The following is a 27902-nucleotide window of genomic DNA, read 5'->3' on the forward strand; positions in this document are numbered from 1 at the left end:
TATACAAGAGTCAATGGACATATTTTCAGCTATTACGTGTAAGATTTTATGTGTACCACTGTTTAGTACTTACAATAATTTATTTCCTGAAATCTTGAAATCTTGTCTACCATCTTTAATTTCAATTTATATTTGACAGACATTAAAAGCTGACCGGGGGAAAAATTATAATAAATGAAAAGAGAGCATATATAGGTGTATATACAATAGAAATGCAACCTTGTAAAGCAAAATATAAATATGCCATATTTTATACATCAAAACATTTACAGCAACTCCTTGAAGACAAAAATCCCTGTCTTATTCATCTGTATAGTCCCATCTCAAAGTGCATGTGCAATGAGTGCTGAAAAACTGGAAGTGAATGTCTCCGAAAAAAGGTAGTCAATGAATATATAAAATTTTAATGTTCATACCTGAAACATACAAAAGCCCTAAGACAAAGTCAATAACTAAAATGCTCCTGCCACTTCATTATTAAAGTTAAATCTTGAATCAAAAATCTAATTCTAAAAATAAGGTCTTGAAAATCATGTATCTATATATAATACCACAACAAGTAAACTCTCCTATGCTGCATCATTATCATCATCTACTGCAGCATAGATGGCGTGATTCCTCCTCTTAATCTTTCTTTGTTCAGGTTCATGCTCCTCGCTCAGCCTCTTGGATGGAACTTCAGTTAAGCCCTTTCCATCCCCCAACTCCACAGCCTCATCAGCTTTCCCCTCTCTACCAGCTGAGGAACCTGATGTATCATCAGAAGATACAATCATGGAACCTGGCAAGATCCTGACATCAGAGAAACTTGCAGAAAAGTCAGAAGCTTGATGGGAAGAAGGTTCTACAGATGGTGTATTCACATCACTGTATGAAATGTCATCTTCAGCTTCCTCTTCATCTAACATTATTTCATCTGGATTAATAGAGGACAAGGCAGACGTGTCTGTGTTATATTCACTTTGCTCTTCTCCAGAGTCATTACTCTCCACATTATCCTGCTCTTCATATTCACCGCACAAATGATGTTCTTGCTTGGCTGTCTGAAGCCTGACATTAATGTCTGTGATGCCAAGTTGAGCACAAAATTCAGTAGTCTGAGGATTGATCCTATGAACCAGTTGTACCTGTGCCTGAGGCTTGCCAGGGTCATAACAAGCAGCGGTTACACTAAAGTTACATGGAACTCTGAGGTCATTATTCAATTTTTCCAATACTTCCTTCATAGCTTCTTCTGTTGCACTATAATCCCACCTATAAAAGTCAAAACAATTGATTTTTACATTTTATCAGCCTCAAAAATAAATGATGAAACCAATTACATACTCCAGGTGCAAGGATAAAAAGAAATCATGTATCAAAATGCCATACAGTAAAATTGATTAATTTGGCAAAGGACCACTTAGAAATAACAACTCTTAGGAAAAAAATCTTTAACTCTAACCTCAAAACATGTATCATGATTTTAATATGAACCAAATCTTCAACATATTATAGTTTTTTTTGACATTTAATCACTTAAAAACTTATTTGAGTTGATGCTCAACAGTCCATTTCTCTCTCCTTTGGATGGAAAACTTATAGTTTTTTTATTGTAATACTCAGTCAACCTTGAATTGTGCTGACACTTACTCAACAATAACTCCTTGAATAAAAACAAAGTTGAGGCTTCACAGCCAGTGTCTGCTAGGGCCAAAGGCTGCAGCCAGCAAGTCTCCTGGTATCCCCAGGCTGTAAACCCTAGGCAACTGCTTTGCCTGACTGGATGTATCAGCTCATTGGGCAGGCACTTGATAAGTGGTTTTCCCAGTACCAAGATCCCAGGAAACATGGTCACTCGAGCCCCTCCTCCCTTCTGCAGACCAAAGTTCTTAGGAACACCAAAACAGAACACCAAAGATAGAAGAGACAAAATTGTACATGCATCAGAGAAGGCACATTCTAAAGAGATCTAAAGGCACTTACCTTGTATGCAGGCCATTATTTTCAGGCATATTCCAAAGGTTCCCAGTCACATTAATGAGATCATTAGTATCCCTGAGAATAGTGAGCCACTCAATATCATACTCCAAGTAATCAGGAGCACTGGGGTCATGCTCTATTTCTAAAACCTATATGAAGAAATCAATAATTTCAGGTAACACATATACATTTTTAAGAGTCTAAGAATTTTAAGGTAACTTAGTAAAATTTAAAAAGAACTTAAACTTAATTTAAATAATTTAAAGTCAAGGAATTTAATTTTAAATACATTAATGTAACTTAAATATTCCAAAGAATTCACAGAATCCATAAATCATAAAAAGCATAAATGAACTCTCAAAGGAAAATTAAAAATACTTTTTTAAATCACTGGAAAAATAAAACTATATTGTAAAATTACTTCATTTTCTTTTTACCTGAAGAAAGTCTCTATGTGGTAAACATTTGTCCAAGGCTAAAAATTTAGTTGCTTTGGCTGTCTGCCCTTTATCCATGGCCTAGACAATACAAATCATAACTTAAGAAAAATGTTAAAATATCATAGGTAATTCATACATAGGATAGGAAAGAAATCATCTTTATTATACATCCCCTAAGTTGTATGTCAAAGGAATGATTGTTATTATTGGGCATTAAAAAGGAATGAAATACAGATTATGCTACAATATGAATGACTGTTTAAAATTAGGAAATGACAAGCACAAGGACCCGAGTTCCATCCCCGGTACCAAAAAATAAAATAAAATAGAATAAAAAAAATTAAAAAAAATAAAATTAGGAAATGAAAGAAACTAGATGCAAAACACTATATATAATTCCATTTATATGAACTAGTCTAAACAGAAAAATCTAGAGATGAAAATCAGCGGTTGTCTAGGGCTAAGGGTGGGAAAAAGGATTGACTACAAACAGGTACAAAGGCTCTTTTGGGATAATGGATGTGTTCTAATATGCACAGCTTTAAAAATTTACTAAAAAATCACTGAATTATACACATAAAACATGTTCATCTGATGGTGTATATATTATACTCCAATAAAGCTATTTTTTCAAAAGTGAGTCAACAGAAAGAAGTATAGAGGAGAAATCACAAACATGAAGGTCATGCTAAAAGCAACACAAAAGAAACTCACTGGGGCTGCGCACAGACCTCTTCCTAACATGCATGAGGCCCTAGGTTCAATTCTTAGCACTGCCAAAGGAAAAAAAGTGACTCGCTGAAAACAGCAGGAGGAAAAAAGTTAAGCAAACAAGCTGCGGTACATCCTACTGAGGGCCAAGTAACACTGCTGTTCTGGTGAGGTGCTGAGGAAGGTAGAAGGCACAGACATTGGTGAAGTGGCTGAAAGAGAATACTGGCAAAGACAGAAGAGGTTGAGGAACCAATAAAAAGGACCAGACACATCATTAATGCAGAGATGCATATCCTGAGATTGACACCAGAAGATGGAGTAGGGGAAAAAGTAGTAAATCAGATGTTTCAATAAAAATCTAAGCACGCCACGAGCCCTAAGAGGTAGACAAGAGTAGCACTATGTGGAAAAGGTGACTGATACATAAAAGAGACTTGGACTTAAAATGAGTTGATCACCGAGTGGCAGAGGCCCAAAAGAAAGCAGTAACCTCTGCCCTTCTCCCTGTAAAACTAGGGAGTGAAAAGAATAAGCCTACGACAAGAGCATTAGGAATATTTTCAGACAAAATTATGAGAAAAATTGTTGAAATATACCTCTAATGTGGAAAAGTATGTGATCAAGTAACTTTGAGAAGCAACCACTACACTCTTGAAAAAGGCAGTGCCCATTAGGGCATTAAAGACTCAGAAAGCTGGACCTGGTGGTACATGCCTGTAATTCCAGCACTCGGGGAAGCTGAGGTAAGAGGATAAAAATTTTGAGACCAGCCTGTACAACCTAGTGCGATCCTTTCTCAAAATTTGGATAGATAGATAAATAGATAGACAGACACAGACAGCTGGAAGGTCCCGGGTTCAATCTTCAGTACTAGGAACAAAAAACAAAACAAAAAAATAAAAAAACCTCAGAAAAAAAAAAAAAACTCTTAACTATTAACTCAGCATTTTCTTTTCTTTTGCAGTACTGAATATTGAACCCAATGCCTTTGCATTGAGCTACATTCCCAGCCACAAAAACTCGCTATACTTTCCCAAGTACACTACACTCTCAGCCTTTCTACAAGTTGGTCCCTCTTATTAAAATACCCTTAGAATCGATTTCTTCTTGGCACTTCAAGACTCAGCTCAGCCATCAATTCCTTTGGAAACTCTCTAATCTCATCTCTAACCTCTCCCCATTCTACCACAATGAAGCTTAGTTGCTCTCACACATCTCAGCACTTTGTTACCAAATTTACACTGTTTTATAATTGCTTGTCTCTTCCCCAGATTGGGTACTAAGTTAACCCCAAGAGATACTTTTTTTCTTTCGCTAATTTTACAACGGTACCAACCATGCCTAGTTCATACCTGTTCAGTGTTTGTCAAAGGAAAAAAAAAATTTCTACCTGGTGTTGCATCAAGGCTGCAAATTTCACATGAAGGTGTGCAGAAAACCAGTAAGTAGGTTTTAGGTGCTCTAAAAGTTCTGAGGCTGCAGGACTTCCCAACGTGTTATTTTCCACTTCATGTCGGAAAAAAGATTTGGTCTTAAGAAGCTGTTTCTTATTTCCATAATGATATATACTTCTTGGCCAATCATGAGATAAAAATATATCTATAGGTTGCTTCAGCTTTAAAAACAGAAAAAGAACAGAAAGAAAACTCCTAAAAACATACTAAAAACTCTTAAAAAATAATACCCTCCCTCTCTCTACCACCAACCAACTATGCATGTACTTAGATAACTAGATTTCTGTGTAACTCATTCTAATGACACTTTATTTAAGGAAGTCATTAAAAAAAAATTGGGCTACTCATTCACTTAGGCAAAGAGAAGCATCTTTTTCTCTGCCTCAGAAATTATTCTATTTTCTGTGGCCAGGTAGAGCACCAAAGACATACTTTGATTAGACTGCCAATTAGCAGATCTATAGCACTAGATTTTTAAACTATAGAATCACCATGAGTCTTTTCCCCTTAGTAAAGAAATTAATATTTTGAAGATTCAGAGACATCAGATTTCATGAGGCCTCTAATGCAAATAATACACTAAATCCAAAGATTTAACAGAAAAAAAATTAAAATAGGGATGTAGCTCAATGGTAAGAGTGCTTGCCTACCATGTGCAAGACCCAGAATTCAATCAGAACTACAAAAAAAAAAAAAAAATCTAATGGATTCACATAGTACACACAGTACATATTAAAAACTGTTTAATACATAAATACTTGTGGCTGGTGTCTTCATGGAGAGGTCACAAAATATATGCCATACTTATCCACAGCACTTTCAAGTAATCTGAAGCAAATACTTGGAAAACTAAAACTTAAATAACCATTCAAGACAATACAAAATATAAGACAGATATGACTAACCACTAAATAACCTACTGGACAAGAGGTACAATAAAAATTCAGAGACAGGTGATAACTCTAAACTAGAAAAGCTGTGGTTGGAAAGTGTTATCTAAATTGGCTCTTAAGGGACTGGTAAGATTTAGACAGGTAAAAGGGAAAACCATCCAAGAGAACCATATGGATAGCACATAAAAGAAAGGCCTGTAAGCATCCTTACGGCCCTACAGAGGCTGTAGGGATGGTGCAAACACCACACACAGTCGGACAGGAACTAGCCCTAAACCATATGGGGAGGCCTTGGGCAGGTTACTTACTTGCCTGAGCCTTGGTTTCTTATCCTTAAGTAAGGAAGTTAGAGTAAGACATACCTCATAGGATTTAACTAAAGATTACACAGAATAGGGGCTGGGGATTTAGTTCAGTGGTTCTGCCGCCTGCCTCATAAGCACAAGGTCCTGAATTCGATCCCCGGTACCAAAAAAAAAAAGATTACACAAAATAGTGTGTGAAAATTACAATTATCAGCCATGTAGTAGGTCCTCAAAACAAACAACAAAAAAACCTGTTTTACCTACTCTCCAATTAGACCAGTGTTTAAACACCATCTTCACAATTTTCCCATATCCTCTATCATCTTTCTCATTATTTACTTTCACAATTTAATATATCATTAAATATTATTTATTTACCATCATATAAAATATTTATTACTTTAGTATTTTCCTCAATATTTGAAATCATGAATTAAATGTTTCACAATTTAATTCTTAACCATTAAAAATAATCTCTTAACCATTAAAAAATAAAAAACTTCATCTGTGAGCCTCCTGAGAGCAATTCAAACTTCAAATTTTAGAAATATTAAATGTTGTTCTTGGAAGTAGTAAACCACCATGATCAAAACATATTTTAGTACAGGATTACTTCTAAATATTTTTGCAGTTGGCAGTAATGTACTTTTTACATACCTGTTTTAATTTATAGACTTCAATATTTCTCACATGATATATACTCCTTATTGTAGATGAATTATAAGGAGGACACTCAAAATGACCTTAAAGAGAAACAAGCTGTATTACCTACTATCTTCCCAAGAGTGATTTCAATTCATCCATGTGAACAGTTCAGAATCACAGACAGAAAGGAGATAGGCCTTTTGTCAGTTACATTAAAGATACAAGTTTTAGCTGTTAATTTGTGAAATCAATACAACTCTAAGCTTTTCCTCTACCTTTAAAAAAAAAAACCAAGGAACACCAGAGCATGATGGCACACACCTGTAATCCCAGCACTTGGGAGGTTGAGGCAGGAGGATTGCCACAGGTTTAAGGCCAGTTTGAGCTATATAAGTGAGTTCAAGGCAGACTGAACTACATAGCAAGACCCTGTCTCAAAAAACCAAAACAATAAAAATCAAGGAATAATTCATTCAGATATAGTGAAATGCAGAAGCACATTGTGCTACACTTACACAATGATGTGTTAGTCGAAAGAGAACAGATTAGAATTACATGTATTGGGCTGGGGATTTAGCTCAGTGGCGTTGCCGCCTGCCTCACAAGTGCAAGGTCCTGAGTTCCATCCCGGTATGGAGGAAAAAAAAAAAAGAATTACATGTATCAATATGGATTTCAAAAACATGTTCAACAAAAAAGTTGTTGAAGATACAAGATACATTTATACAAAGTTTAAAATCAGCTATATAATGCATTGCTTAAAGCTCTCACAAGTATGGTAATGATACAAACTAATCAAATGAATGATAAACATCAAATTGAAACCAGCAACTCACTGGCAAGGAGAGGGAAGGGAGAAAAGAGAGCAAGGACAGGTAACAATGAACATGAATTCTATCTGTACGGTTTTATTTCTTAAAAATTAAAATTAAAGAGGCTGGGATTTAGCTCAGTGGCACTGCGTCTGCCTTGCAAGCACAAGGTCCTGAGTTAATTTCCAGTACTGAAAAAAAAAAAATTAAAAATGGTAAACCCCAGACTTGGTAAAACTAGATGATGGATAAACAGACACGTCATATAGCACTGCCTATATTTTCATACATACAAAATATTTTATAATGAAAAGAATAAAATTATGCACAGAAGTCCAATGAATATGTCAAGTTAAATATCATGTTTATGTTATTTTTAGAAGTTGTGCAATTTCTAAGATTTAAAAATAATTCCAGGGGCCGGGGATTTAGCTCAGTGGTTTCGCTGCCTGCTGTGCAAGCACAAGGACCCAAGTTCGATCCCTGGTACCAAAAAACCAACCAACCAAACAAACAAACAAAATAATTCCAAAAAGCAAAAATACCTTTTCGATAGTCATGAGATTTAAAGATACCAGAAATTCCACCAATCCTTACACCGCGGTATTTTACTACACCAGCCAAACCTGAAAAAGTATATAATTGAATAAAATTACTATAGATAAAAGCAATCTTAGTATAGAATAAACCATTTAGAGGCCTGGAATTCCATGTAGTCCTAAAATTATTTGACAATAAGTATCATGATGAGGTTACTCTTTCCAAGTAGTTAATGTCAGAAATATAAAGGTAATACACAGACCAGGGATTTAGCTCAGCGGCACTGTGCCTGCCTTGCAACCACAAGGTCCTGAGTTCAATCCCCAGTACCACAAAAAAAAAAAAAGGTCAAGAGAGTACAAGGTAATACACAAGACTAGGGAGAAAAGGTCTGGAAGCAGATCAGCCAAGAAAATAAGTCAATTCTGGAAGGGATATATGAGGTAGGGTGCTAAAAAGGGAACAGATATAATGTAATACCTAAATGAACATGGGGGTGAGGGACAGGGGACTGTCCTATGATGGATTTACACATTATAAACTATAAATCAACAGGTATAAGGTATAAGAAGCCTACCTTTCATTTCTGATTGATCACCTAACAATTTCATCTTTTCACAACATTGTAGTTGTCAAAACATAGCAATCAATAATGAAGATGCTACATTACTGAAGTTATAATTTCATCATTGGAAAAGTGATAATTCAGAAAATGATCTAGAAAATAAGGGACTAAAATGAAACTGAAACTAATCATTTCTGTAAATCTAAATACAGATTGTAGGAAATGAAGAGAGTAAAGCAACATTTTAAATGACAGCAAAGCACTCAAATCAGCTAAATCAAGAATGCAGGAAATGCTACAGAATAAATTTCCCATTTTTTTCAATAAATATGGTAAAAAAAAAACCGGGGGGGGGGGGGGTGGAGAGAGGGGAATGGGAGAGAGACAGAGACAGAGAGATACCGAGAGGGAGAGGCAGGCTATCATAGTCTAAGATTTCAAAGTCATGAAAACCAAATGAAATGTGTGGCTCTTGTTTGGATCCTATTTGAAAAAACCAATTGTAGACACATATCTTTGGATAAGCATAGAAATCTGAGCATGAATGAGGCAACAGGTAACAAGGAATTACTACTATATTGTTACTTCAGTTAGGTATAATGGTACATTATGGTATTTTAAAAATTCTTATCACTTCAAAATATGTTCTTAATATTTACAGATGAAATAATCTAATGGCTGGGATTTGCTATAATACTCCAGTCATCTCCCACAAAAAAGTTTAGAGGGATGTAGCCTGAAAACAAGGATGGCAGGAGGATAACAGTCCCTGAAGCTGATTTAACAAGTACAGAGATTCATTATACTAGTCTCCATTTGGGGGTATAGTTAACAATTTCCGTAATAAAAAATTTGGGATTTTAATTCTACAAGAAGAGTATGAAAAAATAAAAGGACTACAAATAGTGTGTAAGGCCTTTGTAATCATACTAAGCATTGCTTAAAACATTAGGTGAAGCAAGGACAGATCTTCATGATTAACTGTTTAATAATTAACTATTTTAATTAAATTCCATGGTTATTAAAATTAATGACAACCTCCAAACACTATAAATCTCAAGACGCTGCTGACCTAATACAAATCCTCTTCTCTCCCATCAAACCCCAAAATCATACACCAATACGTACCTAAATAGTAAATGTTTGGTGCTACCCAGCCACCATAAGGTAACTCTTGCAAATGATTTGAGGCCTCATGGTTTCCCCCGATGAAAACTGTGAGAACAGGGGCCTTTTTCTCTCCAGAGTAATACCTAGAACATCAGAGTAAAGTTGTTGGTTACCAAATTAGGAATGGTAGAAAAGCAAAATAAAAGGAAAAAAGCTGAGCTGATCATAAAAAGTGTATGAACTTTAGAAAAAGCTCTTTCTAAGGGACCCCATTATCCATCCTTGTCCTTAAGAATAACAATTAAACCTTGGGTTTCAAGTCAGTGTTCGTTCAATGAGGTCAAGAACTTTGTCGACTTCGTGGCTATAACCTCAGCCTCTAGAACAGGAAGTAGTACACAACTAGAGCCCAGAAAAAAATTCCTGGATTATTAAAACGAACCAATTTTCGAGTCCTATCAAGTACAAGGTAGATTATCTAAACCTGTCAGCTTCTTCCCCGACGTTATCGGCCCTGGCTGCGATCCCTGCGAAATGCAACAAACAAGTATAGGAAGAACGAAAGTGACATTTCCTCAGGGCCAGGTCCTAGAAACAGAGTGAACAAAGTAGGGAACTAAGGGAGACAGTGGCAGCATGGGATTCGAACCCAGGACAACGTCTCTGCCCAAGCCTGGCTGGTCACACCTCGTACGGCCGGGTCCGAAGCCAAGCGGAGCCGCTCACCTGTAGAAAGTCTGCATGTGGCGGTACTTGGGCGGCACAGCCATGCAACGCAGGTCGGCCTCATTGCGCACAGCCTGGAAGTCGCCGCAGCACAGAAGAAGGTCCACCGGGCCTGCCCCACGCCGCTCCGCCAGCGCCAGCGTCTCGTAGATCTTGTCCAGCTCTCCGTGGCAACAGCCGGCCACTGCCACACGCATTCTGCTGCCCCCGCCCGAGACTCTGTGCAGCCCAAGACCAACTGAAAGAAACTCCGGACTCCGCGATCCGCTCCCGCCAACATCAACAGAGCCGCCGCTGCGCCGAGAGGCTGGCGCCGCAAACAACTTCCGGTTTCAAATCTCGCGCGACAGAGAGCGGAAGGAAGGGCGAGGCCGCCGCTGCGGCCGGGACTGCGGGAAACCTTCAGTTTGGCTTGGGCTTTGTCAGGCCAAATGACTGTGGGGTGATGCAGTTCAGAACCAGAACAGACTAAAATCCCTACAAATGGGAGTTCAGATTGATAAAATTAAACCAAGATAAACAAGTGAGCAAGAACGATTGGCTTATTCCCTAGGGGGAGCCTCTCCCAGCAGACAGTTGACTGAAAGTGAACTAAATTTTTTTTAATTGAATTTAAAATTTACTGGAGATGTAAAAACTATCTCCCCTGAGGGTTTCTAGATGTTTTTGTTTGTTTTATTACCGGGGATCGAACTCGGAACCTTGCGCTTGTGAGGCAGGCAGCAGAACCGCTGAGCTAAATCCCCGGCCCTTTTACTTTTTTTTTTAATAAAGGACTAAAAAAAAGTTTGTCTAACTAGAATGCGGGTTCAATGAAAAATGGTGAGTATCTCGAAAATTTCAGAGCAGAAAAGGACCAATCTGATCACTAAAGGAGTGGGTGGCTAAGATAGAAATAAGAAAAATAAACACCTTTGGAAACTTTAGTTAAGAATGGATAATCTAGGGGCGGGGGATTTAGCTCTGTGGCACTGCGCCTGTCTTGCAAGGACAAGGTCCTGAGTTCGATCCCCGGTACCAAAAAAAAGAATAGATTCTGCCGGCTATGGTGGCATCTGCCTATAATCCTAGCACTCAGGAAGCTGAGGCAAGAGTTTGAGGCCAACCTGGACTACATAGTGAGACCCTGTCTCAAAACATCAAAAAAGATCTAATCAAGGTAACACAGAGGACACCTCCATCTCTGCTCATTTTTAAAACCTAGATTTAAAATAGTCAAGGAACAGAGGCACCAAAACTGATTCAAAATGCAACAGGACATGTAAACAAAACAATGACAACAGGAGACACTTGAACAGTTGTCAAAGATTAAATATAAAGGCATTGTTTCCAGAGTGCCTTGGGGCCAATTTCAAATTTACAAAGAAGATACAATTTTCATGACATTTAATTTGATCAAAAGGGTTGAAAAATCTAGTTCTAGTTAGTTTTCAGTATTTTATTTCTATATTAGATTTTTTTTTATCTGAGAGAGTAGGTATATGTTTAGCTTTAGTAGATAGTGTCCATTTCCAAAGTGATTATTGTACCCATTTCTTATTACAAGAAGAGTTCTGATTCCATATGCTCAGCAGTACTTGGTATTGTCCATTGTATTTTAGTAATTTTGTTGAGTAGCTTGTGATTTTCCTGTCAATCTTATAACAAAATATCAATAGTCAATTTGATTTTTTTTTCAGTACTAGAGATTGAACTCAAGGCCTTCACACTGAGTTACCCGCCCCCCAAACACATCCACACACCTTTTTTTTTTTTTTTTAAACAGAGTCTTGCTAAGTCGCTAAATTCTTCAGGTTGGGCTCAAACTTGCCATCCTCTCTCAGCCTGCCAGAGTGCTGGAATTATAGGCATGTGCCACCATGGCTGGAAATTCAAATGTTTTACAACCAATAGGAAACAATAATTTAATTTTATAACATTCAAAAATGAATATTTAAAGAAAAAATAGAAGATCATAAATAGAGATGGAAAAATTGTGTCATGGCTTTGCTCCTAGTTCCATTCCCAACCTAAGTCCCAATTCCAAAAGTTATACTGGTCAGTCAACCAACGTGAGAATTCCTAAACTGATTTTCTCAAATCCAGAAGGAATCAAATTAAATAACTTTACCCCTTCCAATTCTGAATGAAAAGAAACAAAAGGATGTAAATGATACAGATAACTACAAATGTTAAGGGTTGTTCACTGGATAGACAGGTGCTCTCAACCTATGTATGGGCCCACAGGGAAGGCAAACAGTGGGAAAGAAGTTCTTTGATCCTATCAGAACAAAGACAGTGTCTAGAGAGAGACACCCATCAAAGAGCAAGATGAAAAAAAGAAACTATGGAAACATGCTATAAAGGACATTATCGAATTTGAGACCAAGCAGAAGTGTCATTTAAAGTTTCCTTGAGGACTGTGGCTCAGTAATGGAATGCGTGCTTAGTGTGGGCAAGGCCCCAAGTCCCATCTGAAAGGTCTCATCTGAAAGGAAACCATCACGCAATTAAACAGTGGGAGGGGTCCTAGGGAACAGAGGAAAAGGAGAGATAGCAACACAGAAACAGCACCCCCCCCAACATACTCCCAAATACCTGGTAACACTGCATCTTGGTGGCATCTTACCCCTTGCTCACTGACCAGCATTGGGAAGAGAAATACCCACCCTAGGCAGAGAAGCTGAACACCGCACACTGGGGTGGCACCACACCTGCTGATGGACCCATAGATCACATCCTTGGAGACACTGGGATGGGAGAGAGATTGAACACAGCAGGTCCAGAGTGGGCACTTTCCCCAAAGACAAAATATTTGAGTCAGCAGGAAATCCTAACCACTACCCTCATCTCATGCTAGGAATAAAGACCCTCTGCTGAGCTCAGGCTCTGTTCCAGGTCCAGTAGGTTGGAAAGCAGAGCTCTTGAGTCAGGGATGGTTTGGGATCTGAGCACAAAGGAACAGAGGCTATCGGCTGGGGCAGAGATCTGGTGATATACTGGGTGGAAAGCCACTGGAGGGAGAGAATGGAGAAGAGCACAGGATTTGCAGGAGAAGTGGGAGTGATAGGTTTTTAGCAGAAGTCGATGAAGAGCCTGGTGTCAGGCAAACTATTTCACATCTTTCCCTTCCCACGTTAATTGAGGTGATTAAATCTTGGGACAGAGAAAGAGGGCTGCAGTTAACCACACCCAAGGCACAGATCACAGCCAGGAGGTAGATGCAGAGAGACTGATAGCCTTCACTGCTCCATGGCAGGCAGTTGAGCAGTTTGCAAGCAGGGAAATGGGCCTGGCTATCTGCAAGCTGACTATGACTACCTCAGGAAAGGAATTCTGTGGACACTGACTATATGATATAGCAGCCATGTTGGATGGGAGTCTTGTTTCTGAATCTGTTCTGGATTCTCTGGGTCTTTTCCTTTTTCTTCAATTCTTCTATATCATTTTTTATGTTTTTCTTAATTTTAAAATTTTTCCCTTTATTCTGTGCTCTCTCTTGGCTTTTCTTCTCTTTTCTCTTTTTAACTTTCCTCCCTATTCTATTCTCTTCATTCCTGTTTATTTTACCTACCACCCAGCCTTCCCTTGCTTCTTTGCCACCTTTCATCAATATGTGTGTGTGTCTCTCTCTCTCTCTCTCTCTCTCTCTATATATATATATACATATATATATATATATTGCAAATACAAAAAGAATAGAACAGACCAGTGCTTTAACTTGAATGGTACCATGCATGGTCATTTCAGGATAACCCTTAATAGAACTATGCTTAGGGGCTTTAAACAAAACTAACCCCAAATATATTAACAGGTTCTGACAACCTCATAGTTTCTTTCAATCTCCCTCCACGTGCATCTCTCCTTCCACTCCCACAAATATTCTCTTAAACCCTCTCAACACTAACCCCTTATTCTATTAACTATTAAAAAAAAATCTCCAACAGTGTCTGACTTCCCATCTATTTTTCTATTTATTAATATTTCTCTTATCTCCTTAGCCTATTAACTTACCCTCCACCTCTTCCCTTTTCATCTCCCTTCCCTTCTCCCCCTATATCACAGACTGATGAAAACAGTATAGTATAGACCAGTGATGGTGAAGCTTTTAGAGCTTTCAATGATAACAAACAGCTGGATGCAGCACATGTGCCACAGTTTTGCTACCACTGGTACAGACTATAAAGGGCCACTGGTAAAAAGGCAAAATTATAAAAACAAGTTTTAAAACTCATGATTAATGTATGGTCAGTTGTGTTGATGCTGTTACAACCAGCAGAAATTCTCTCCTTACAATACAGTGGTCCAATCCAAGTAAATTGATACAATCCAAGTAAATTGAATAGGTTGAAGTGGTAAATAATATCTCTTGACAAATAAAGCCAAGAACACATCACTGGACAACAGAACCTAACTAAAGAGATCTTCATGCCAACACATTCTCTTCACACTATTTGACCTCAAACTTCAAAACACACACACACAAACACAATGCCTCCAAGGACTCCAAACTCTCCAAAAGGAGATCCAAAGGGAAAAAATTCAAAAACAGATAGCTAAGCTGCATAAAATGATTAATGAGGAAGCAAAGAAACTTAACAAGCTCAAAGATGACACAACGCAGAAGATAGTGGAACTAACAAAGTAATCAAAGTTCTATAACTAAGTTATAGAAGAAACAAAAATTAGAATTAAAAACTGTTCAAAACATGAATGACAAATTTACCAAAGAAACAGACTCCATGAAAAGGTGCCAAACAGAAACCTTGGAGACACAGAATTCTATTGAATACATAAATAGTAGAAATAACCAATGTGAGACTAGCGTCTCACAAATCAAAGACAAAATGGAACCACATGATGATATACTCAGGGAAACCTTAACGCATTCATTATGGGGCTTTAATATGTATGTCTCACTGCCAGGTGACTGATTTTAATTCCATCATCTGATGTTAAATAGCTAACCAACAGTGGATCAAGGCACCCAATGGGATAGTCATGCATGTACAACTATTGGTTTAACCTGGAAAGAACATGTTAAAAATGAGGATAGAGCAAGAAAAATTCATCCAACAGCTACTAGATGACACTAAGAAAACTAACTTAATGTACTTGGTGATAGAGAGTAGAGGAATTTTTTTAAAAACACATAATTTTAAAAAATCTGTTTACCAAAATCATAGTTGAAAACTTTCTGAGCATGGGGAAAGAACTCAACATACAGGTAAAGGCTTACAGACTACCAAATAACTACAGTTAAAGCTCTTGTGACACATCATAGTCAAAATCCTAGAAGTCCAACGCAAAGACAGAATCTTAAAAACTGTCAGAGAAAAGGTCCTGAATTCAATCCCCGATGCCAAAAAAAAACTGTCAGAAAAGCAAAAATTCACTTACAGAGGTAAACCCATTAGGAGTACAGCAGACTTTTCAACACAAAATGTAAAGGCCAGCAGAGCTTATACTTAGTTGTTTCAAGCCCTAAAAGAAAACAACTTCCTGGGGCTGGGATTTAGCTCAGTGGCACCTCACCTGCCTCACAAGAACAAGGTCCTGAGTTTGATCCCTGGTACCGCGGGGAAAAAAAAAAGAAAAGAAAACAACTTCCAACTCAGACTTCCTGGAAAACTATCATTCAAAACTGATGGAGAAATAAGGACAGCTCATGACAAAAACACCTTAGGAAATTCATGAACACCAAACCAGCTCTCCAAAAAATACTCAAGAATATCCTAGAAAGAGATAATACAGCTAACAAAGCCAAAAAGTCAAACGCAATGAATACATCCAGCAAGACAAATAGGTAAATAAAAAGGGAAAAATAAAGAAGTCAGCAACAGAAAAAGAACACAATGGTAGGAATAAATCAGTCAATATCTTTCAGTAATAAGTCTCAATGTAAATGTCTCAACTCCCCAGTTAAGACACAGGTTAGCAAACTGGATCACAAAAGCAAACCCAATGGTCTGGCATTCAAGAAAATCACAGACTTAAAAATCAAAGAATGGAAAACAATATTCCATGCATCAGTACCCTAAAAGCAAGGAAGGATAGCAATTTCACTCTCAGACAAAGTAAAGTTCAAGCTAAAACTGACCAGAAGAGGCAAAGAATGCCACTTCATATTAGTTATGGGAACAATTCAACAGGAAGAGATAACAATTATAAATATATATGCACCAAAGGTTAGTGCACCCAACTTCATAAAACAAACAGTACTGAAAATGAAAGATCAAATTAACACCAACACAGCCAGGCATGGTGGCACACACCTGTAATCCCAGTTGGGAGGATGAGGCAGGAGAAAGGATCACTGTAAGTTCAAAACCAGCCTGAACTACTTAATAACAAGACCCTGTTACAAAAACAAACAAAATAAAACAAATTAACACCAACACTATCATAATAGATGATCTCAATATCCCACTCTCATAGGAGAGATCAACTAAATAAAGAAGTTAACAAAGACATATCAGAGCTGAACCACACCTACAAACAAATGGACCTAATAGCTACAGAGCATTCTACCCAGTTACAACAGGATACACATTCTTCTAAGAAGCACATCAAACTTTCTCCAAAACAGACACTGTACTACCCCATAACACCTGTTTAAATGATTACAAGAGAATCAAAATCATCTCATGTATACTATCAGGTCACAGTGCACTGAAACTAGAAATCAATAGCAAAAGCAACCACAAACTTTTACAAATATCAGGAAATGAAACAACACCATCCTGAATATGCAATGGGTCACAGAAGAAATCAAAGAACAATTTCTAGAATCAAACAATAATGCCAGCACAACAGCCTGAACCTACAGAACACAACGAAATCAGTCCTAAAAGGGAAGTTTATTACTGTGAATTTCCACATAAGGAAAGCAGAGTGAGCCCAAATAAATAACTAATAATACACCTTAAGGTCCTAGAAAAATAAGAACCATCCATACCCAAATCTAGTACAAGGAAGGAAATCATAAAGATCAGAACAGAAATTAACAAAATTGAAACTAATTTAAAAAAATAAGAAGAATCAATGAATCCAAGAGCTGGTTCTTTGAAAGAAAAAACAAAATTGACAAACTCTTAGCCATTTTTACCATACAAAGAAAAAGACCCATGTATACGCAATTAGAAATAAAAAAGACATAATCATGACAGACACCACTGAAATCCAGATCATGAGTAACTATGGTGAAAAATTGTACTGAAACTCATTGAAATTTTTTGAAGAAATGGACAGATTCCTACCACATATGAATTACCAAAATTGAATCAAAATGACATAAAAATGTTGAACAATGCAATAAAAGGCAATGCAATTGAGGCAGTAAAAAACAAAAACTACCAACTAAGAAATGTCCAGGACCTGATAGATACACTGCTGAATTCAAGACCTTCAGGGAAGATATAATGCCAATTCTCCTTAAAGTCTTTAATGGAATTGAAATGGAAGGAGTACTTCCAAATTCATTTCTGGAAGCTTGCATTACCCAGACTCCAAAACCAGGCAAGGGCCTAACCAAAAAAGAAAACTAGGGGCAAATCTCTTTAGTGAACATAGATGCAAAAATCCTTGCCAAGATATGGCAAAAAGAATGCAACAAATCATCAAAAAGATCATATACCATGACCAAGGAGGCTTCATCCCAGGGATGCAAGGATGGTTCAACGTATGCAAATCAAAAATGCAATGCACCACATAAACAGAAGCAAGAATAAAAATCATATGATTATCTCAATACATGCAAAAAAAGCTTTTGACAAAATCCAACATTTATTCATGATTTAAAAAAAAAAAAACTACATACACCCTGAAAAAAAAAAAGGTATAGAAGGGCCTGGGCTGAGCATGGTGGTACACACCTATAATTCCAGCACTTGGGAGGCTGAGGCAAGAGGATCATTGGTAGTCTGAGGCCAGCTTGTGCTATATAGTGACTTCAAGGCCAGTCTGAACTGCATAGCAAGACCTTGTCTCCAAAGGTCTTGGTGGGGGCTTATCTCAATCTGATAAAAACCATTTATGACAAACCTACTGCCAACATCATACTAAATCAGAAAAGCTGAACGCTTTCCCTCTAGAATCAGGAACAAGACAAGGATGTTTACCAATACTGTTTAATATAGTTTTAAAAACTTTAGTCAGAGGGCTGGGGATTTAGCTCAGTGGTTCCGCCACCTGCCTCACAAGTGCAAGGACCTGAGTTCATTCCCCAGTACCAAAACAAAAAACAAAAAACAAAAACTTTAGCCAGAGCTTTAGACAAGAGAAAAAAATAAAAAAGGATAGATTATAGGAAAGGCAAAAGTCAAATTATCATCATTTACAAATGACATGATCTTTTACATAGAAGACTCAAAAAATGCCACCAAAGCCTCCTAAAATTAATAACCAAATTCATCAGTGTAGAAGGATACAAAATCAACACACAAAAATCAATACAATTTCTGTATACTAATAATGAATCCATCAAGAAATAAATTAGTAAAACAATAACATTCACAATAGAATCAAGAAAAATTAAATATTTAGAAATTAACCAAGGATGTGAAAGACTTACATAATAAAAACTACAATACTCTGGAAAAGGGTGATCAAAGAGCCATAAGAAAAAAGATACGTCAGCTTTGAAAGTATGGCCATAGATTAATTCAATCCAAATCAAAATAACACCATTTCTCACAGAACTGGAGAAAACAATCCTAAAATTCATATGGAATCAGAGACCCAGAATAGGAAGAGCAATTCCGGGCAACAAGAGCAAAACAGAAGACATCACAATCCCAGATTTCCAGTTATATGACAAAGCTGCAGTGATTAAAACAGCATGATACTGGTGCAAAAACAAACATGGATTAATGTAACAGAATAGAGAATGCAAAGAAAACCATAGATGTATTGGTCATCTGATCTTTGACAAAGGGGCCAAAAACATATACTGAGGAAAGTTTATTGAACAAATGGTGCTGAGGAACTGGCAATTCACATGCAGAAGGTTGAATCTGGACTCCTTTCCCTCACCATGTGCTAAATTAAAATCAAAATGGGTCAAAGATCTAAATATTAAAACAGAAACACATGGGCCAGGGATTTAGCTCAGTGGTTCCAGTGCCTGCCTCGCAAGTGTAAGGTCCCAAGTTCAATCCCCAGTACCAAAATCCCCCACCAAAAACCAGAAACACTTAACCTGCTGAAAGATAAAATAAGTAAAACTCTTGATGTCATAGGCATAGGCAAGGACTTTCTGAACAGAAACCCAATTGCACATGAAATAACATTAAGAATCAACAAATGGAATTATATTAAATAAAAAAGTTTCTGCACAGCAAAGGAAACAACCAACAGAATGAAGAGACAACCTACAGAATGGGTAAAAATTTTTGTCAGCTACTCTCAGATAGAGGACTAATACCTAGAACTAATACCCGATACCTAGAGGACTAATACCTAAAATACACACAAAGAACTCAAAGAGATTAGGCCCTTCAAAATAAAAGACCCCCAAAAAGAATGAGCAACTGAAATGAATAGATACTTCTCAGAGCTGGTACAATGGGCAATAAATACATGAAAAAAGTTCAACATCACTGACCATCATAGGGATGTAAATTAAAACAATATTGAGGTTTCATCTTTCCCTAGTAAGAATGGTTATCACCAAGAAATCAAATTTTTAAAATCATAATAGCTAAATCTTGGAAGCAGTCTAAAGGTCCATTAATAGATGAGTGGATAAAGAAAATGTAGTATTTGTGCACAATTGAGTACTACTCTGCTGTAAAAGAAATCACCACATTAAAATAATCTTTATCAATTTGAGTCATTCATAGGAAAATGAATGCACCTTGAGACCATAATGTTATGTGAAATAAATACGACACAGAAGTTTAAATGTCACATAGTTACTGTTATATGAGAAAGTCAAAATATATATAAAGAGCAAAATAAAAGATAGATAATAGAAAACAGAGAGGTAGATCTTTAACAAATGAGAAGATGACCAAGAGATGGAGGGAGGAGTAGGGAGGGGAAAAGAAAGGGACTTAAGAATAAAGATGTGTTATGCACATGTAACTGTTCCCCACAATGAATGTAATTATTATGTACTGAAAACATGAACTAATAAAAGTAAATAAAATCACCTTTGTACTTTAGGTCTCCTGGCAGGCACCATGGTAACAGAATTATCAAAGTTGACTTCATTAGAAATTGACAAATCTATATCGTGTGCCTTCTATGGTACACAGTTATTCCCATGTACTATACCTGCCAAAAATGCATAACCTCTCCTAAACAAAATTCATAGGAGGTCATTGGTTTGAACTGACCACCTGCAATAGGCCTCACAGACCAAACCAAAATCGAATCCTTCATGCTAGAGTTTCATGTCATCGAGCCAAAACTACATTGTTTAACTGACCTTCCAAGAAACCAGGAGAGTGAGACATAACAGTTAAATCCTCAAATAAACCAGTTTTAGTTCTTAGTAAGAAGTAAGAAAGTTCTGTTTTAAGCTTAATCAAGAAGTTGTCTTTGAAATGACCATTCTACTTTTCATTCTTGGTTTCTGCTGTCCTTGGCCCTTTTCCATTTGTAATGCAAACCTCCTCTCTCAGCCCATCAGGATACTCATTTTACTTTATAGAATGAGGTGTTGTCTGATTTTAGAATCACAAGTAGATGCCAACTAAGATCTTTAAATTGGTTGTAATTTTGTCTCTTGACATCTGAACATAACCTTGAAAAAACAGCTTGCAAATTGAAATCAAGAAACATTTTGTAAAATAAGTAGCCCATCTTTTAAAAATATATGTGACAGTCATGAAATAGAAGGGCAAACTGAGAAAGGTGAAAAATTTCAGAAGACTTAACATTCATGATAATTGAATGTAGTACTATATAACTGGTGAAATCTAAATAAGTCTGTAAATTTGATAGTATTGTATCAACATTAATATCCCATTTTTATCATTTTACTGGAGTTATATGAATGAACTCCTTGTTTTCAGGAAACCTTAAAATAATTAGGAGTAAAAATATCATTTCTGCAACTTACTCCCAAATTGTATATGCATATATCTTTAGTTCTACATATGCCCATATTGTAGGAGTAGAAGCTAAGAAATTACATTTCTTGGATTCTTTTGCCAGCTGAAGCCTGGATTATATTTTACAAACGAGAGACACTGTGTGAGACTGGAAGGCAGAAGAAAGATAAAAAGCTATTTTGTTTCTCTTCTGGCTCTAGCAATTGTGGTGCAGTAGCTAAGCCTGATCCTTTACAGTGACAGCCCAGTATTCCAAAAGCCTTCAATAGTAATGAACTTCTGGCTGCTTCTAATGATGTAAAACACCGCCTCCCTGTTTTCAACATTAGTTCTTTCAATAATTTGCAATATTTTTGCTTAAAATACTTAGATTTGAGTTCTGTTTTCCTGTATGATGTAAAGCCATGGTGTCATTCATGTAAAAGGCAATGAGCAGATGTTGTCAACCATGAAAAGATCTCCAAGGAGACAATATCCATGAGTCTTTCTTGAAAAAAAATTACTGCAAAATTCATCCAAATAAGAGTTGAATAAAAACTAAAGGACTCAGGAAGGAATAAAACTAAAAGATGGATAATTTATAATATAGTAAAGAGACAAGGAATGTTGTAGGGTATTGAATTATAGTAAAGTAGGTCTACTAGGTCAGGTGGGCCTTGCTGATAGGGCAACAAATCAAAGAGAAATTTTCAAATAAAGAAGTGAGCTATGTGGATATCTGGGTGATGACTTTTCAAGTTAGTTTATAAGTAAATGCTAGAGACATCAGGAAAAGCATTGGTCCTTCTGCTGCCTTGATGTTGAACTAAATGATTCTGGAACTTTACCACCTGATGGCAGCACACTCTAAAGGAAAACTAAGGAGAGATCCTATCCTTGGTGCTAAAACTGTAAGCCTGAAGTTGTAAAGAGAAGCAAACATCACAGACGGATAGAAAATTCTGTGGCGTCTCAAATCTGAATCTAAACTTGTCAAATACTTTCTCAGACTTTTTGACTTCATTAGAAAAAAATTTAAAACAACAATGACACAAACAAGCATTATCTCTTGCTTATAATTTTTATGACTTCTAAATTCTATCCCTGTATTGTAAATGGTAAAAAGAACAGATTTACTTTGTTAGCTTGTTACCTTTGCTTTTCTACCTTAAAACATTTGCCTAATGTGGTTACCCTTGCATTAGAAGGATATGGGAGAACTTCCTTTAAGGCAATTCAGAAACTCCCATAACCATTTGAAGACCAGTTGATTACATAGTGTCTCTTCTCTCCTATAAATAATTGTAGCTCTTATCCTACCAATGATTTTGGAGGATTCACCAGTGTTTCCACTTCTAGACATGATATCTTAATTGTACAACTAGACAAATATTTATAATTATGGAGTTACACACAAGACTTTGCCACTGTTTATATTTCAGGTCAGAGCTTAGATGCCAGCTTCACCATAAGGACTTTCTATGACCTCAGTCCTGGTGAGATTTTCCTTCTGTGTGCTCCCTTAGGCCCCACCCTCTCATTTATCACTCTACCTTCCAACCACTTTTACACTTGTCTCTTTTCACTTCTTGTTGGAAAGCTTTGTGAGAACAGGCAATATATCCATCCTACTCATAACTATATCTCTCCTCCTAAGCTCAGTGCCTGGTACATAGTAAATACTGTGTTATATAATTATATATATATAATTATACATACATATATATAGATAGATATAAAGATATAGATACAGATATAGATCTCCAAATGAATGCATTTCCAGGATCCTTGGCTAAAATCTCTGAGTTCCTGTTTCATTAGTAAAGGAAAAACAGTTGCTGAATTAAAGGCTCAATTTTCACACTTAAATTCTTCACTGTGTATTACTGAAGAATAAGGGTATTTTCTTTCATAAAAACAGTGCAATTATCAGAAGCAAGGTTAACTCAAGGTTTGGAGATGTTGGCTGAAAAAGTAGAGTTGGAACGCCTGGGGCTACACTTGATGGGAGATTCTGTCAGATCTCTGAAGTCCAGAATTCTGATAGAAATGTAGTGGGTAAAGACCAGGCTCAGAAGGTTCTGGGAAGAAGGACTGGATTGGCTGTTGGACCCAGACCATGTGTTCTATGCTTTGGCAGAAAATTTACCTGAATTTTGCTCTTGTCTAGAGACTTTGCCTGAGACTGTGATTAAGGGTGGTGGACTAATTAATCTTGTGGAAGAAATTTCAAGGCAGTTTAATGTTGAGTCAGTGGCATGGCTACTGTTGAGGGCTTTTAGCCAGATCTATGTTGAGAATCAAGAGCAAAGAGCCCAGCAGAATGATTTAAAACATTTTGAGTTTGACCAGAAAGGAAGCTCCAGGAAAGCTGTGGACTGTAATGATAGAGCAGAGGAAAACTTAGTTGTTGAGAAGGAACAGGACAATAGAAAAGATGGCCTGAAGATACCACAAGAACAAGCAGGACTCTGGGCTTTGCAGCCCCAAAATGGCAAAAGTGAAAAACTTTGCTCTGAGCCCCAGAGTACCATGTTCCAGAATGGCAGTGGCCTAGAGAATTTGTTCCTCTAGATAGGGTTTAGAATGCTCAGCAATCCAGGCACTCAACTACTACAGCCAAGAGAGAAAGGGTCTGGCTGCTGTTCCAGCTGACATCATTCACTTGGTGCTGATTTTAGATGGATGCCAAATGCAAGAGTTGTGGGGTCAGGAAGGCTTCCACCCAGATTTCAGAAGAAGACTTGGGGGGCCCAGGCAGTGTGCCCCTGAGAGGACAGTGTATGAAGCTGTGAGTGTAAAGCTGAAAGTGCAGTAGAAACCCCAGAAGGTTGGAGAAGCCAGAAACATGGATCTTCTGAGGAAAGCTGCAAAAAGTGAGCAAAGCCAGTCCAGGAGAAAATCTGTGGGAGCTACAATCATCAGCAGTGCTGTAGGGGCAAAGCCACACAAGCCCTTTGGAGTTTACATCTTCCCACAGATTGCCCCAGATGATGGACATGGAACTACAGGACTTAATGTTTGCCCTGTGGGATTTTCAACTTGCTTTAGTACCATTCCTTTCCATTCTCCTATTTGTACCTTTTGGAATGCTAATGTTTATCTTGTACCATTATATGTTAGAGTTGTTTAACTTTCTTTTCGTTTGTACAGGGGCTTGCAGCTATGAGTTTGCTTAAATCTCAGAGACTTTGGACTTGGACTTTTCAGCAATACTAAAATTGTTAGGACTTTGGCAGCTTTTAGAGATGGACTAAATGACTTTTGTATAAAAAGATGCACACGAGTCTTGAGGGGGCAGGGGCAGAATGTTATGCTTGTGTTTAGATGTCCCCGCAAAGCCTCATTCAGTCATAGGTGGGGCTTTTTCAGAAGTGGCTGGGTCTAGGGTATATGATTCTGGGATTAAACGTGTGATCCTGGGATTAAGAGTATGTGTTTATTAAATTAGTCCACTGATTGGTTTGGCATAGTTCTGGATGTGAACAATGGGAAGGGTCACCCTGGGTTTGGGTGGCACCCCCCAAAGGGCAGGTAGCTTGGAAGGGATAAAAGGGAAAGGTAGGCTGCTGGGGCTCCTGCTGCTTCATTACTTCACTGTTTTGTTGCCTTCTTCATGTCCTTCCAGGCAATGGACTGTTTCTCCTCTGCAATGCTACTCTGCCATGCCACCCTGCCTTGGAGCCAGCCAACTTTGGTCTAAAACCTCTACAAACTGTGAGCCAAAATAAACCTTTCTTCCTTTAACTTTGGGTATTGTGTATTTTGTCTCAACAATGAGAGAAGTAACTAAGACAATGATATACATTCATATTACTCTTTATTCATCTGATGGATTCTTGATTATTTCCTGCTGCAAAGCCCTTGTAGACTTGACTTATTTGCTTGATTATTTAGGTGAATGCTCAGCAGTCCTATTTAGAGATCCTATCAGGTCCGAGAAAACTGTGGAAGCTCTGGAACCAGAGAAATTGTGTTCAAAATGATTCAGCCTTACTCCTCAACCAACTTCAAGAAAAATTTGAACCTCTCTCAGTCTCATTTCTATTCCTGTCTGAGAGCAGAAACCATGTCTTCATTCCTCTTTGAAATCCCAGTTCAGTGTTTACACAAGTAAACCTGAAGTCAGTTTCTGTTAAACTATACTGTATCTCCTCTGTGCCACTGTTAGTCCATTTTCTCTTTATTTATTAAAAGAAGTTCATCTGTTTTTAAATCTATTAAAAGATTCTTCTAAATCCCTTCTGGAATCACTCAGTTTTGGGGTTATACCTATCTTTCTATACTTTAAGCTTTCCCATTTTTTGCATTCATATGTTTCTACTTCTAAAAATCCAGGTTTTGTTATCTATTCTGAGCAATTCTTTGTACCCATATATAGATACTTTTCAAATGTCTTTCTAGCTACTTCCTGTTCTGTATTTCTACCTTTACTTCATTAAACTCACATTGTGTCTCATTTTTTTTCAGAAATTAATTCTGCTCTAAAACAAGAACAAGTTTAGTTTCTTTTTGGAATGAAGACAGTATGGGTGTTTCCTTATCCTAAGTTCTGGGCCAAAATTACCTGTTTCGCTGTTGTTACACAAAGACAGAGGCAAAACTTCTTCTTATGCCTCAATTTCTACTCTTAGTTAGACTTAAAGTGTACCTAAAGTTATATAGCAGCAAAAGTTGATCTAGAGGCAAGATTTCTGATCCCTAAGCTTAGAGGTTTGCTATTCAGTGCTTCCTTCATGTAAAATGGTCATGTCAGCCTTGTGGAATAAAACAGGAAAGCTTGAGTAGCAGAGTTATTAGATGACTTGAGTCACTTTTCCTACCCCCGTTCAGTCACAGGTAAATGACAGTTCTGTGTGAACTCACATTTACGCCACCTGTATCCCACCACAGGAGACAACCTACAGACTGCCTTTGTACACCTGCTGAAGGAAGCCTTGTCTATCCTGTGCACAAATAGAGTGGAGGAGGAGGACAGAGAGTTAGCCAATAAAGGATGGGAATGGTGGACAATGTCCCTCTCTCAAGAAGAACAAGCCAAGATGGCATTCTTTATGTTTCTCAGAGGTGCTTAAGGAATAAACCATGGCCTCAATAATGGACACTTATTTTGACTTTGTGTTCTTTCTTTTCTCTTTCTCTCCCTGACCTATCAATTTTGTTCCCTAGAAGCACTTATCAAATAAACTATCTGCCCTCACATCTTTGTTCCAGGCTCAAACTACGTCACAAATTTATGCAACAAACATTTAGTAAATGATTATGCTGGGTACTGAGATAAAGATAAAATCCTTAGGGCATTTCTGAAGGGTAAAACAAGAAGACAAGTAAATAACTACCAAAAACTCCTCTACAATTACAATGTATTGTTAGAGTTGCTAACTTAGGGGCAAGAAGGAAGCAATGTATGGAAGACATAGGAGAGAGTCATATAATTCATACTTGGGGGAGGTGTTTCCTGGAGGATGTATTGCTTAAATTAATAGAATAAAGATCATATAATGACTTTGTAGCATATAATTCAACGGTATAAAACTCAATACCCTCATATGCTATGTGTAGGAGCTATACTCTATCTGGTTTGGTATGCAGTATATGACGTGATTTTAGATATTACATAGATGGACATTTAACTTTTTTGTAGTTATGAATGTCAATGTGCACTAAAGTAAAAATAAGGACTACAAGAAATTTGATTTTACAGTGTATCATGGAGTAGGATGAAGCTAAAATTTTTTAATGATTTGAAATTGGGTTAAAGATATCAAATGAATACCTGGATGCAGACTGGCAAAGATTGTGTAGGTACCACGAATATTACTGAAGTGTTGGGAAATAGTGTTAAAGCAGAATGATTGTCTAAAATAAAATTCCTGGCTTCCAAAAACAACATAGACCCATAGATAGGGTGATGAATACAGTAATGAACTTAGAAGACAAATACAATGTGAAGATGGAAAAGCAGTGAGAAACAAAGTGAAGGAAAGACTATCTGCCAGGAGAGCAACTGGAAGGCTATTGTTTTAGTACAGGGGAGAAGGAATTAGAGTGGCTAAAGAAATCCAAAGACAAGTTAATTTAACAGTACACTGCTACTATCCTGTGAAAACCTGGCTGATTGCAAGATAAAACCTGCCCAACAAAGTCAAGCAGTATTGTGTGTACACACACACACAGTGTTACTTTTTCTGTTTCAGGCATGTTCTAAGTGTTTTAGATTTATCGGCTCCCCCATTCTCAAAACCTATTTTTCAGACGAGGAAACTGAAACATAAGGTCAAGTAACCTGTCCAATATAATGCAGCTAATAAGTGAAACAGTAAGGTTCAAACTCAGGCGTTCTGCCTGTAGAATGCCTATCATTAACATTATACCAGAATAAAAGGGCCGAGTACACAACGCTAAAGCAGGTCACACTTCAGCGCTGGATTGTGAAACACTCTCATTGCAGGCAGAACACCTGGCTTGAAGATCAGTTTCTCCACCTAGAAAATGGAGAGTCTGGTGCAAAGAGAGTGAGATAATGAATGTGAAAGTGAACTTCAAATTGTGTAGATAGTTTCACTTACTAGTTTTCGAGGCTAAGAATGCAAGAACCCGTAAACTGCAATTTATCAGTCTGGACAGCTCACAGCTACAGAGCGAGGCTCCACCCCCCACGAGCGGCAGGTGGGGCAGGCAGATCTTTGCGCATGCGGAAATCGCTGCCCGCACCCAC

At 37.4% G+C, this 27902-nt stretch overlaps 1 protein-coding gene across 3 annotated transcripts; it reads right to left on the minus strand.

Moving 5' to 3' along the window:
• Dbr1 (debranching RNA lariats 1) lies at positions 1-27862 on the minus strand. Of its 3 annotated transcripts, XM_087185947.1 has the most exons (9): positions 27754-27860; positions 10167-10643; positions 9459-9583; positions 7771-7851; positions 6426-6511; positions 4507-4731; positions 2400-2480; positions 1966-2111; positions 21-1254 (listed from the first exon to the last, which is right to left on the minus strand). In XM_087185947.1, the coding sequence occupies exons 2-9, from the start codon at positions 10361-10363 to the stop codon at positions 570-572; spliced, it is 1626 nt and encodes a 541-aa protein (XP_087042073.1). In that variant the 5' UTR covers positions 10364-10643; positions 27754-27860; the 3' UTR covers positions 21-569. The 3 variants fall into 3 exon arrangements, with proteins under 3 accessions (NP_001297231.1, XP_087042073.1, XP_087042074.1); NM_001310302.1 differs by lacking the exon at positions 27754-27860 and having other exon boundaries at positions 1-1254; positions 10167-10459; XM_087185948.1 differs by lacking the exon at positions 4507-4731 and having other exon boundaries at positions 27754-27862.
• Positions 27863-27902: the final 40 nt, after the last annotated feature.

This window comes from Heterocephalus glaber, unplaced genomic scaffold (genome assembly GCF_053883595.1).
Source record: "Heterocephalus glaber isolate CG9 unplaced genomic scaffold, H.glaber_assembly_v1.0 deba00001504, whole genome shotgun sequence".
NCBI lineage: Eukaryota > Metazoa > Chordata > Mammalia > Rodentia > Bathyergidae > Heterocephalus > Heterocephalus glaber.

Bases quoted from the DNA above. Each gene is read 5' to 3' on its own strand.
- Dbr1 (NM_001310302.1), bottom strand. From the start codon at position 10,363: ATGCGTGTGGCAGTGGCCGGCTGTTGCCACGGAGAGCTGGACAAGATC. The intron at 2,112-2,399 runs GTAAAAAGAAAA...TTCTTCATATAG, and splicing joins CACATAGAGACTTTCTTCAG to GTTTTAGAAATAGAGCATGA. The intron at 1,255-1,965 runs GTAAGTGCCTTT...TGACTTTTATAG, and splicing joins AATAATGGCCTGCATACAAG to GTGGGATTATAGTGCAACAG.